The sequence below is a fragment of the Ranitomeya variabilis genome, chromosome 1, assembly GCF_051348905.1.
Source record: "Ranitomeya variabilis isolate aRanVar5 chromosome 1, aRanVar5.hap1, whole genome shotgun sequence".
NCBI classification, from domain to species: Eukaryota; Metazoa; Chordata; class Amphibia; order Anura; family Dendrobatidae; genus Ranitomeya; species Ranitomeya variabilis.
The window spans coordinates 915,716,829-915,730,656 of NC_135232.1; the positions used below are offsets into that span (position 1 = coordinate 915,716,829).

A 13,828-nucleotide genomic window follows, 5' to 3' on the forward strand; every position below is an offset into this window, starting at 1 on the left:
TAGTTCCCCACACAGCCTCAACTTCAGGTAAACCTAAAATATTTTGAGATTAAACTTAAAAAATGTGTATTGGTTTAAGAGATGGAGGACTAGCAACTATCAACTAAACTTTTAGAGTAGAAGGAAAATTCTTTTTTTTTCTTTTACGTCTATTAAAGGAACATTGTGGGTAAAGTGTGCAGAGTCTGGGAGGTGTAGGGCACAGGTGACCTTTCGGGGGAGCTCATGTACTACCTCATAGCATACGCTAAGCATAACCCACAGTTTGCAATTCCATTCATTTATATTGGTATATCTACAATTCACAGTAATAGATAAACTTCTAGCAAAAGATCTAATAATATGCCCAATCATTGCAGACTGTAAAAATGTTACTCGGCTGCAATCCCCCCCAAAAATGCGATAACGTCTTGTTAATTATAGTCACTCTATTTATGGGCCAGGAGGTATGCTAAATGTAGTATAGTGTTATGGGATGTCTGAGTTGCGTTGTAACATGTACACAGATATGCAGCCTTTCTCATATGACGGTGTCTGAACCTGGGCATCTCCTTGTGTCACATTGTTAAATGATGAGTTTGCTTATTATTGACTGCGATTACAAGAGATAACTAAGGGATGAGTATTACTTGTAAATAGATAAATCACAGTCCATTACACAGATGTTGATGATGTTTTACATGAATACTGCTATCCAGTGGTACTCTATGGATAGGAATACAGATTGGAATGAGTTCTTTATGAAAACCTGGTGTCTATAGGCTCCAATAAATATTGTATACTAGAATAGAAATGTCCTGAATTTGGGCAACCTGACATCAATAAAAGGTGAATATTATCCATGGGTTCCAATAGAATCAAGTTTGACAGGTCCTTTTCTTTTCACCTTGTTATGTATTGTTAGCTAATGGCCGAATGATTGATCCAAGTGACGTGAGAGCTCAGAAGTTAATTTGTTGGATTATGACTTGAAGTTGTTAACAATCTATGAAAGAAGGAAAACATACATATATTATTGGCTGTTAGCATACATATAGTACTACACATTGCACAAAATAGATACTCCCTCTCCCATTCCCGTCTCCAAGACTTTACACGTGCTGCGCCGATTCTTTGGAAAGCACTACCTAGGTTAATACGATTAATCCCCAATCCCCACAGTTTTAAGCGTGCCCTAAAAACTCATTTATTCAGATTGGCCTACCGCCTCAACGCATTAACCTAACTATCCCTGTGTGGCCTATTTAAAAAAAAAAAAAAACATAATCAGATTCCTAGCATCATGTTCTCATACACTTTATGCAGTTAATAGCCTCTGTGTCTGTACTGCTACACACTTAGGCAGTGAACTGGTTCATGCAGCTTTACATGAACACCCGAGCCTTACACTATGGCTGGTCCGAATAACTAAAGCAATTGTTACCATCCACCTCTCGTGTCTCCCCTTTTCCTCATAGATTGTAAGCTTGCGAGCAGGGCCCTCATTCCTCCTGGTATCTGTTTTGAACTGTGATTTCTGTTATGCTGTAATGTCTATTGTCTGTACAAGTCCCCTCTATAAGTTGTAAAGCGCTGCGGAATATGTTGGCGCTATATAAATAAAAATTATTATTATACTGATATTACAGAGGCTGTGCAGGTAAAAGATGCCTAGAAATACCAAAAAGAATAATGCCCCTAAAAATACACTTTACTGACAATTAATTTAAAATGAACAAATGTGTCTGAATATTTGTTCATTTTACAGTAATAGTCAATAAAAATATATTTTTAGGGGTATTTTTTTTTAAAATATTTTTAGTCTTCTTGACCCCTTGCCAGTCAAACGGTGCCTAAAAACTGGGTGCTGTATTCTGTAAAATTCAAATAAATCCTACTTGCCTGCTGTCAAACTTCTGGATCCAGTGCAGGCAGTTTTGGGGTCTCAGGCTACTTTCGCACTAGCGTCGTACGACGCACGACGAATTGCGTCGTTGTGACGTACCGATGCAAGCAGTGAAAGCGCCGCACAACGGGGCAGCAGATGCTGTTTTTCAACGCATCCGCTGCCCCATTGTGAGGTGCGGGGAGGCGGGGTTGGAGTTCCGTCCGCGCATGCGCGGTCGGAAAAGACGGTCTCGACGCACCAAAAAAGTTACAAGCAACTTTTTTGGTGGCGACGGACCGACGCAACACGACAGTTGCGACGTGTGGCAATGCGTCGCACTGCGTTGCTAATGCAAGTCTATGGAGAAAAAACGCATCCTGCAAGCACTTTTGCAGGATGTGTTTTTTCTACAAAACGACGCATAGCGACGTGCAGTGCACGACGCTTGTGTGAAAGTAGCCTCAGTCTGCGATGACAGCATCAACCAGACAAAGGATCCCTGTGGCTGTGCAGCAGCGATCTGGTGACTTGAACCACAGTTCATTGAATGTTCTTCTGGTGACTCGCAGTTCACGTCACCTGACCGCTGCAGCCCATGACAAACCGCTGCAGTCCCAATGCTAGTTGAATGCCTCTGGAACCGGCACAGACAACAGAGAGGCCTGTGCTGCATCCAAGAGGGTGACAATAGGTAAGTATGATTTGTTTTGTTACGTTTACAGAGTACAATCCCCAGGTAATGAACACCTTTTGAAGCACTTTAGAGCTTTAGCGTACTTTTATGCTTACCTTCTGCAACAGTAGCTCCATTCTATTCAGAAATACTTCTGGGCTCTGTTCAGTGTAATTAGAACAAGGAGTGCAGCTCTAAAATGAAAGAAATAATAACTATACTTAGAAAATAAATGTGGACACATCATGATAGCAGGATCAGTAAACAGTCACGGTGTATAAAAGTCACACATATTGCATCAACTTTGAGAATTTTTCCCATTTTTATGCCAGCTCTGATACTTTTCTTTACATGGATGGAACACAGTGTGAGGGTGTGTGCTCTAGCAAAGCCCAACAAATTCACTATAGTAAACACAAGAAAGTGTGGTAAACTGTGGCAGAAATGTACTCCAGCTCATGACTGTGTGCACCTCTTAATGACCGAATGATGAATTCCTCCCAAAATCTTTGTATTCACTGGCCAATATATTATGCAGGAGATATTTTAGAAATATAATGTAGTCTGCACTATGATCGATAGGAGTATAATCAGAAGCCTTTAGCGAACAATCATTTTACCAGTCAATGGTTGGTCCATGAAGCTCCCGAGCCTCGTGGACCAACCAGTGATTGGAAAAAACAATTGCTTGCTAAAGGCTTCTAATTACAGTCCTATAGATCATAGTGCAGACTACATTATATCTCTGAGATATATATATATATATATATATATATATATATATGTATATAGAGGTGGACATATGGATATTGTAGGCAAAAGAGTGCTGTGATCAGTGAGCTATTTTCTAGATATTCTATATGATATCACTTAAATACAGATGTGTCCACCCTTAATTTTTCATAGATTTCAATAAGGACTCCATTTTTTCATATTATAAATGCAAGGAACAGTTGGCAAAACCCTTGATAGGCTCCAAGTAATATCACAGCAAACTGGGTGCCCATACATAGACATATAAACATCTCCTGTCAGAATATTGCAAATCCATGGTCATCTCATGCCACACATACCCAGAAATGTTGGTGCAAGAAGACATCGGTACAGTAATTAATCTCTCCTATTATATTGCATCTTCATATCAGTACTTCAGAATAATGGAACTATATATGTAATTTGTTGGAAAAAAAGACTTACCTCACGGTCATGAGGGTTGCTGAGCTTTACTTTTCTTATACAATTGTCAAGATCTGGTTTGTTCTTTCTGGTTGCTACATGTAACTTGTGAGCTTGTGATTGAAAGCACTTTAAAGCTGTGTCTAGGCACTCTTCCTAAAAGTCAGAGAGAAACAGCAGACATTGAGTTATGATGAAAACTGTATTGAGGTCTATTATAAAAGAAGAATTGCAAAAATACTTCACTCATGACTTCAACTCAAGGTTTTTAGAACACTCACTTTTACCATATGTCAAAAAAAGCTAAGCTTGATTTAATGATTGATTGGCATTGGAATTGCAATTTTATCCCCTTGTGAACAACTTTACAATAAGCTCTTGTGTTGCACAATCTGAAGAGTAGAGCATTTTAATCTGGAGTGCTAGCCTACTTCAGGGACACTTTAGATTTTGAGGTGTGGAGCTTGGTTAACAGCAATATAGCGTAATCTCTAAACTAAGGAGTTAAGGTTGAGTATGAATTAAAATACACAATTACTAACTAAAAGTACTAAAAAACAAAAAATCTCTTCTTAAATGGATTGTCTCAAGTTATAAGCCAACCCTGCTGTGTATCAGAGGTGACCAGCTTCCTAGGGAAGGAGTGCATGCTTTCCAGCTCTCTCCTTTAGAGATTGCAAGTGCTGCTCTGAAGCTAGTCAGCTTCAGTCCTCATGTGTTCCTCTGATGTTGTCGAGGCAAAGCTGCCTGTGCTATCAGCATGGTAGAGTGCACAGTTTGGGTCCCGCAGCATGACTATGTCTCTAATCCACTGTCAGCCTTCAAAAGTGGACTTCTTGCTGCAATCATGAAGATAGAAGGCAAAGAAGCAGTACACTCCTAAAGAACAATTCAAAAGAATCCTTTAAAATAGGAGGTCAATAAAAGACTCAATTTTTTTTTCTTTGTCAAATGTAAGGTTAGCTTAGATAGGTAGTTCAAACCTAGCAATAGGTAATATAGATCTATATAACATAATGATTTAAAATTCTGAGTATGATGTACAATAAACATTGTACATGTATCACAAAATTCTGTTTGCAGCTGCCATTAAAATGACTTTAATAAATACAGATATAAAGCAGCTACAGTAAAGCTCTATGCTTCCTGTTTCAGGTTTCTATGGCAGGTGGAACTATTGACGTTTTAACTGAGAAAACAAGTGAAAGCAGGTTGATTTACTGCATATGATGTAATAGCCATGACTTTCGATGGCTGTTTAAGTCACAACATGTGGAAAAAGCTATGAATCTACTTGAAACTGAGAACCAAAATTCCTATTCAAAATTTTTAGTTCTAATTAAAATTTTCTAACCACAAATATTGTTAAGAAATCATAATAGGAAATATGGAAAGTGGGGTCTAATGAATCTGTGGAAATATATAGTCATATAAAGTCCTCATACAAATTACAGTATTTCAAATTAAAATGCAGTCATTGTGACGTGGTGGGATGGCTTTTACATTTTTTAATCAAAATTAATTTTGTTAACTAAGCACCCTAAATTATTTTCATGCACTATTGCTGTTTATTTTACTGCAGAGGATGTGCTTATTATATTTTTATCTTGGGTTTTATCTGTTTAGTGGCCAGTGTGGACTTGCGCCTACACGCTGCATGCACAACAACTTATATTTCAGTTCATCTCTTTAGGTTTTTTGTTTCAGTCTGTTTGCAGTAAGTGCAAATAAAGGTGTGGCCTGCCTTTTCCTCAAGCTGGACATTACATTCATGTGATTTCCCATGTCTGTGTGTCCATTAGCCAGGTCTGTCTTACTCAGCTCTTATCTACATGCACGTCACTTGAAAAATTGTAAGGTTTTAATACTAGAGGTTAGGACTCTCCCAAATAGGGTCACCATGATGTGGTGGGATGGCTTTCACATTTTTTTGATCAAAATTATGTTAACTAAGCACCCTATATTATTTTCATGCACTATAGCGGTTTGTTTATTTACTGCGGGGTATTCGCTTATCATTGTTTTTATCTTGGGTTTTGTAAAAAATCATGATAGGAAATATGGAAAGTGGGGTCTAATGTATCAATGGAAATCTATAGTCATATAACGTTCTGATACGAATTACAATATTTAAAATTAAAATGCAGGGTTTTTTTATCAAACTTCTTTGTGATAAGTTGATTGATTGCTTATGTTCCCCCGTAACAGATTCTGCTCAGATTTTTCATCCAGATTTACATGCAAAGTCTGCAGCACATTGAAGTTGCAGCAAAGTAGATGAGTTACTAACTACTTGCCTGCTGTGCCCGGCGCTGATCTCTGCCGGGTCAGAGTGGTCACAGACTGCTCCTCCCAGCGATTCTGTTGCTTCTGTTACTCCCACACAGCAGCTGCTTCTCTTCCTCTCTGTTGATGAGGTGTGACTGCTGAAATCGTGCTGATTAACAGCCTTCTCCTTATTGCCTAATTGTGGGAAGCCGGATGTCAATCGGCATGATGTCGGCAGACACGCCACATCAACAGAGCAGCTCAGAAGAGGAATAGCCGGGATGTTGACATTAAGCAGCAGAATCATCGACGGTGCCGGGTAGGACAGGCAGAAAATTACTAGCTACTTGTCTGTTAGTTGTTAGGCATATAGGTTGTTGCCCCATTGTTAAGAACCCATGCCTCCACCTGTGCTTGCCATTGTGTGGGAACTTATGGCAATCTCATGAAGCAACTGCGGTACAGCAGTACATTCTAAGGCTATGCTCACACTGATAATTTTAGCAGAGTTCAAAAACCATTAGGTTTTTTGGAGGCATTTTTCTTTTCCGGAAGCATTTCCTACCACAGTCATAAAGAGGTTTTGAAATGTGTCTTTTTTCCTGAAATCTTCTTTGCAACTTTTTGATTGGATAGTGGCAAATTTGAAGACATTTCCTTCAGGATTCTTTTTTTTTTCAAAACTTTATAGAAAAAAAAGCTCAAAATTCCTCATGTGAACAGCAAAGTGGATTTCCCTTAGCAATGAATTGGAATTGTTTTCAAAAAGCTTTCAAAATGGTTTTGGAAGGAATTTTCCTCCAAAAACCTCATTATGTTCATAGCCTTAGTGGTTTGCTTACAAAGACTAATGCTAATTGGTACTCAGTCAGATGTTATAACAGGAAAGAAGAGAAATCCAGCTCCGGAAGTAAAATAAAAAATTCTTTAATTTAAAATTTTAAAAATGAAAAAAGGAAAAACGGCTGCTGGACATGAGCCCGGTGAAATGCCATCCTGCATGGCATTAAGGCATTCAGCGTGTAGCAGAGATGCTTGTCCGTGCTCGGATCTCTTTCAAGGACTATGAAAGCATCAAAAGGGGTGAGCTGAATTTTCCTTTTTTCTCACTCAGTCAGATGTTGACAGGTGAGCTCTGTTAGGTATTTAATTTGCATTCTGTGAGGAACGTTGACACTAAGAAAGTTCTAACGTCCTAGGAAACCACAATTTCTGTTTTATGAGAATATTTTACAGTAACTGAGCTGGAAATATGTGCATCATGGCATATATTTCCACTCGAATCAGCTTGTTTCAAATCATACAAAAACGCAAATAATAGCTGATGGAGCTATACGAAAGTAAAATGCTGTATAGCAATATTGATAGAAAGTCAAAAGCACAGCACAAAGTATCATTTGTTGTGGACGCACAGATCAGAGGCAGAGAAAGCCCCCAGGAAATCAAAAGTGAACAGTATAAAACAGTGATATACATATTTGTGTTAATTCTTTGTACTTTAAATAGCAGAAAATCCAGCCAATAATGTAAAATGCAAATCCAAGCATTCAAGAACGGTTGAATGTGTCAAATTTACACTTTGACCAGCCTGAATAGATGCCTGACATAGGTCCAGGACAGGGAGGCTATTACAGCCTTTGGAGGAGTTTATTATTTTCCAAGCTAATTTTCTTCAATAAATAGTTGCAAAATTGGATGCAACGAAGGAAGTCCAACACTGTGCGAGAAACATCTTTTGAACTGATACCTACTACCTATTTCTCTGAAAATGTAAGCATTTTCAGAATGCTGGTTTTCAATTTCCCATCAACAAACTAACAGTTCTTTTATGGCAACCTGTTGACTGCTGGCTGATTTTACCAGTTATGGCAGGAAATTTGGATTGTGACTAACAGGGCTTGTAAATGGTCTGATTCCAGAATATATATTCTATTAGCAAAACACTATTAAAGGGGTTTTCCAACCATGTGAAGTGATTGCATATATGCTAGGACAAGCTATCACTTACTGATTGATGGTAGTTGACTGCTGCAGCCAAAATTGAATTTTAGTACTAGAGAAGTGCTCAGCCCCAAATGTTGACCCTTTGCTGACAATGGATTAACTGAAGTCTGTCTCTTGGTTCCTATATTCTCAAGATCAGCAGGGGTCCCACATGTTAGTAACAACTTATCATTATTTTCATATTGTATTACTATTATAAGATAGGAATACCTGGAAATTTTCATTCCTTTAAGTGACCCTATGCTTTATGGTAAAACATCCTACAAAAATAAATGCCTAAAAATAAACATCTTCTGGGACTAAAGGCTTAAAACTGTTATGAAACCACTACTTTATTGCCCCATTTTACCATGTAGGTCTCCATAGGAGCTGTATACATAAAGCAGTAGGATTTTATTAACTATATCTATTTGTAATTTCTTAATGGTTTATTTTTTTGATATACTAAAGCAGCCTGTTACAGTATAAGTTCAGTAAAGGAGCACACTCTTTCAATGGAAATGGCTATTCAAAAAAACAATGAGTGAGGAAATCTTATAGTTTACAGTATATCTTTAGCAATCATGCAAAGGTCTCCTTCTGTCTCATGCTCTGTGTTTCTCTCTCTCTCACTCTCGGTCTCCAACAGTCTCGGTCTCTAGGTATCGGTCTTTTTCTCATTTTCGATCTCTAACTTAGTCTCAGTCTTCAATTTCCCCTTCGACAAGTTACAAAATAGTTTCTCTTAAAAATGTTTCAATACTTTGTTTAAAAGGCCTATTTTTCTTTAGCTCTAGATATTTATCAGCATGGTATAAATGGTTCTGAAGAAAGACTGTAGACTATATAGATCAAGATAGACAATCAAGATTAAGAAATTCATAATGAAAACTGCTGGCACTCTGCAATATTCCGTGTATTTCATTTTGATCCTGAGGCCATTATTTGAACTCCTGCCTTGTATGAACAAATATACAGGTATACAGATGTGTAAGTAATTCAGAGCCTTACAACCAACGACCTAAACCTGGGGCTGTATAAGAATATTATATGCTTTCTACCACTGAAAAAAATCCTAAAATCCTATAGTGAGGATCTGGAGGAAGGCAAAAGCCATTATTATAAATTTCAAGATGGACATTCGACTTCCTCTTGAACAAAAAATATTAAAGTGTACTTGTCTCCTGTGACTGTTTAGAATAGGCTGTACATTAGGAACACACTATTTCTGGCCATTTTATGACTTGTAATCCTGTATAATAGCCCCAAGTGAGCTGGCAGTCTGACTTGTGCTGTGAAAGATTAATTTTTGTTTTTTTCTTTCTTCATCAGAATGGTTGCCTCTTTGACTGCAACCATTTAAAGTGGTTTTCTGGGTTTAACATCTTATGGCCCTTAGGCCTCGCATTTCTCTGTACCGATGACAACTTTCTGCCCCAGTCTCTATTTAGAGGCTGCAGTACTAACATGCACATCACCGCTGGGGCCAATCACATAGCTCAGTAGCTAGTGCTGTCTACATTGATCAAGAAGCTGAATTCAGTGATTGGCTGCAGTGGTGCTCTGTAGTCATGATATTACTGCTTCAGCTTGAGAACAGAGACTTGGGCAGCAACGGAGACCCACTGCAAGAGTAGGGAACGGTGCGTACAAGCTCAGGTAATTGTTTTATCCCTTGCCTATGGGTGATAACATGTTGAAACTGGAAAAAAAAACACTTTAAGGCTATCCTCTTTCTCCTGTACAACCACTTGTTAAACACACGTTTAACAGTTTTATCTAAGACCAATTAATATAGGTATGTAAATGAGTGTCACTTAATATACTCCTCTTTTTTGAAGATATTAAACCATGTATATGCAAATAAAATACATGGACAATTTGCTCTGAATAAATCTACCAGATTAATTCCTAATCTGTACCTAAATAAATTAAAGCTGAAATCTACTGTATACCTATAGGACCCTGACTACCTACTTTATACATGAAGTTCTGTTCTTTTACTCATGTAATTACACATATTATATGTATGGTAACATAAGTTATGAGTCGCAGCCAAATGTCATCTCTCAGAAACCCCTCTGCATATATCTGCCTGTTTAGCCATGTCATATATTAGTAGAGCAATGAGTTTCATTCTTTGTGGTTAATGTAAGTATAAGACATCCTATTTGAACATCTTCTTTTTGAAAAAAAAAAAAACCTTCTTGTGCACATGGTTGGTGTTTGCGGTTGTGTTTGTTGCATGTGTATGCAAGAAAACTGTATTACTCATTACACACGTTTCTGTTTTGCTTTGTGTATAATCGCTAAAAGCAGTAACTGAACTCCTGTGTTTTCTATATGTGGCACACTGCTCTACTTTAGGCTGTAACTAAAATGAAAAATGCTTTTTCCTCTGACACGGTAAGTCTGGGGCTTGTTATAAAACTATACACAAATAGACTTTTTAATTACTCTTATGGGTAATTGCCAGTGTTGAGCGAATGTGCTCAGATAAGGTGTGATCCGAGCATGCTCGGGTGCTAATAGAGTGTTTTCAGCGTGCTCAAAAAAATATTTTTGAGTCCCCGCGGCTGTTCTACAGCCACCACACATGCACAGATAGCCTGTTTGTTAGGCAATCCCTGCATGGGTTGAGGCTGTCAAACAGCTACGAGACATGCAAATATAGGAACTTGAACATATTTTTTTCAACCACGAAACACACGAGCATGCTCTGATAAAGCTTTATCCAATCATGTTCACAAATCACTAGTAATTCCCAAATGTATTTTACATTAGATTAAATATTTGATTAATTCACTTTTGTATTTATTGACAGCTTTCTGAAATATTTGTTAATTAAATATTCAGATAATTAAAGTTGAGTCTGAGATTCTGAAATCCTGTTAACAATTTAAATTTAACAATATGACTTTTTTCTTTTTTACCTTGACATCTATTCTTGAAAAGCATAACTAAAGGACAGACCTCTTTAACGTGCTTTAATCATCAGACTTAACAATGTAGGTGGATGAAGAGTTGTAGTAATGACTCATAGCTTAGTAGAATTTTTAAGAATTTACAAAATTGTCTAAAATATAATTTCGACTAGAAACACAATAGAATCATATCACGGCTTAATAGTTACTATATGACCACTATTTGAACTCCGATTATTTTTACAGCAAATGTAAAATTTCTGTAGACACTGATATGAAACTGATTAAGGTTTTGAGTTAGAGGGGACAATAAAGTCTACAAGGGAACCTAATACTATTAATTTGATTTCTAACAACACAATATTATTTATTAATAGTAAAAGTCCAGGAAAAGTTAGTTACCACCAGCAATAGAGCAAATACTTATGGTAAAACGTATTATACCTTCAATGAAAAGAGCAAAAAGAAGTCTAATTTACAATTGAATTTATAAGTACTTCTTACCTTCACATCAGTTGGTACATGAAAAGAAAGCGGATGCTGGAGAAACAAAAACATGACATTTTACATTAGATTTGCACAATCACAGCATCAAAGTAGCAGTGAATGCAAAGAAGTTTATACTTACGGTTTTATTGGCAATTTGATTGATCTTTTTGACCACTTTCTGGATTTCTCGACATCGATAGATGTTTAGTGAAGCTGCATGTAAGAGAACAGTTAATGCCAGGAAACACAAGCATTGTAATAGCACTTTGCCCATGTCTCTACAAACTCTTCTGGTGTTCACTCAGAATTGAATTTTGAATGATCTCATATTGACAACATACCAATTTATCTGCAATTGACAGAATCGTAGGTCCCACCCATTTCTTGTGGAAAGCTTTGCAGAATGGATGAATGAGTAATCGTTTTTCTTTTCCACTGGCTATGTGTACGTCTATTCGTACGTGTGGGTGGTGGGTGGAGACAGAAGTTAATGAACGGGGAGGGAAAAGAACACAAATTGTGAATTCCAGCATATAATACAGAGAAATTCACCTGACTCAGGTGTGGGTAGGAGAAAATAACTATTTTCCACTATACTTTTGGGACATTTTAAAATCCAGCTTAACCTAATTGACTAATAATATTTTACTAATTCTCTTGACAATTTTTTATAAAATTTGGTCAAATGAAGACCAACATGTTTAAATGGTTGTGCGAATGAAGGAAGTCAAAGAAAATTGTGTTAACTTATTTTATCTTTTTTTTTTTATAAATATCTGTTAATATAAAGTTTAAAAGAAATATTTATCATTATTGTCTTTTTTTAAAGTATGTTAGTGCGCCTTCTTCAGCAATTATAGAAAATTGCTTCTAAATCCTTATACTAAATTACTGTGAGAAAGGTTTTACTTTGAAGCTAGTAATAAGGATTCTTTGAACAGTGTTTTTTTTCTATTATTTGAAACTGCATGTAAAATGCAATTTCTCTTTAATGTCACAAGCTTATTTATGCTCTTTTTCAAATGCGTTTTTGGCAGGATTTTTATCTTGTCCTTGTTCATTGAATTTTCCTGCCTTTTACCAACATCAAGTTAATTAAAAAGATAACTTTGAGCACAAAAATCTTACAAATCAAAATATAGTGAAATTTAAAATCGTGCAAACACTATCTATAATGTAACATCGAGCAACATAATTTTTGGCAAAAAAATGCAAACAAAAATGCCACTAACTTGACCAAAGTTTGTGGACAGACCCATTCCCCCCAAAATATGTCCTGTTTGGCTAATAGTGCAGTAATGAGCAGATAGTCCCACCTGCCTCCCTCCAGCTCACTTAGGGATCATTCAGACTTCCATGTTTTTCATGTATGAGGAAAACGTTCCTAGTTTCTTCAGTGATTTTGTTCAGTTTTATCACACTTTCATCAAAGTGTCATCTGAGCTTCACTTGAGTTTGGTCCAAGTTTCATATGAGTGCTATCTGTGAACAACACAGAGCTCATAAGAGAAAAATGGACTTCTGAATGACCCTTTAGCAATCACTTCGCTCATGGATGGAGGGGATCTTTTTAATAAGTATAAGCTTATAAGTTGCTATATATATAAAATGCTCTTTTTAATAAGTATAAGTTTCTAATAAGTATGCTTTCAGTGTATTTTCTGATCATTCCTATTAGTCAACCATATTTTTGTGCATCGCAGAACAAAACTTTCCCTAAACATTGTCGATACTTTTTTTTTAAATCATTGTATCAATTTTTTTCTACTATTTGCCCTTTTGAAAACTAAAAACTTGGGGCCAAAGCAACATTTCAGTGGAAAAAATGGCAATTCTTAATTTTTCCAGCAAAATGTTATACAATTTCATGAATCACCTGAGGGTTAATCCCTTCACCTCAGGGCGATTTTCCATTTTTCGTTTTCATTTTTTTCCGCCCCTTCTTCCAGGAGCCATAACTGTTGTATTTTTTCATCATTATAGCAATATGAGCACTTGGTTTTTGTGCAAGGAGTTGTATTTTTTAATGACACCATTGATTTTACCACATAGTTTATTGGAAAACAGGAAAACAAGTTCAAAGTGCAGTGAAATTGCAAAAAAAAAGTACAATTCCACAATTGTTTTTTTATTTACAATGTTTACTATATGCTAAAACTGACATGGTAGTATGATTCCCCAGGTCAGTAGGAGTATGCAGATGCCAAATATTTATAGGTTCTTTTTATTTAAGTGGTGAAACAAAATCAGAAATTTGTATGAAAAAAGTTTTTACATTTGTCACTATTTTCTAAGACTTGTAATGTTTAATTTTTTCGAGATATAGAGCTGGTTGAGCGCTTATTTTTTGTGCCCTGAGCTGATGTTTTTATTGATACTATTTTAGGCTAGATACGATGTTTTGATTGCCTGTTATTGCATTTTATTGCAATGTTGCGGAGACCAAAA

The 13,828-nt window shown here is 36.6% G+C and overlaps 1 protein-coding gene across 1 annotated transcript; it reads right to left on the bottom strand.

The window, feature by feature from the left end:
- Nucleotides 1-301: 301 nt before the first annotated feature.
- On the bottom strand, nt 302-11,654 carry IL21 (interleukin 21). The gene is made up of 5 exons (XM_077281064.1): nt 11,520-11,654; nt 11,396-11,431; nt 3,738-3,872; nt 2,657-2,734; nt 302-985 (listed from the first exon to the last, which is right to left on the bottom strand). Exons 1-5 carry the CDS (start codon nt 11,652-11,654, stop codon nt 962-964), a joined length of 408 nt encoding a protein of 135 aa, XP_077137179.1. The 3' UTR covers nt 302-961.
- Between the last annotated feature and the right edge of the window lie 2,174 nt (nt 11,655-13,828).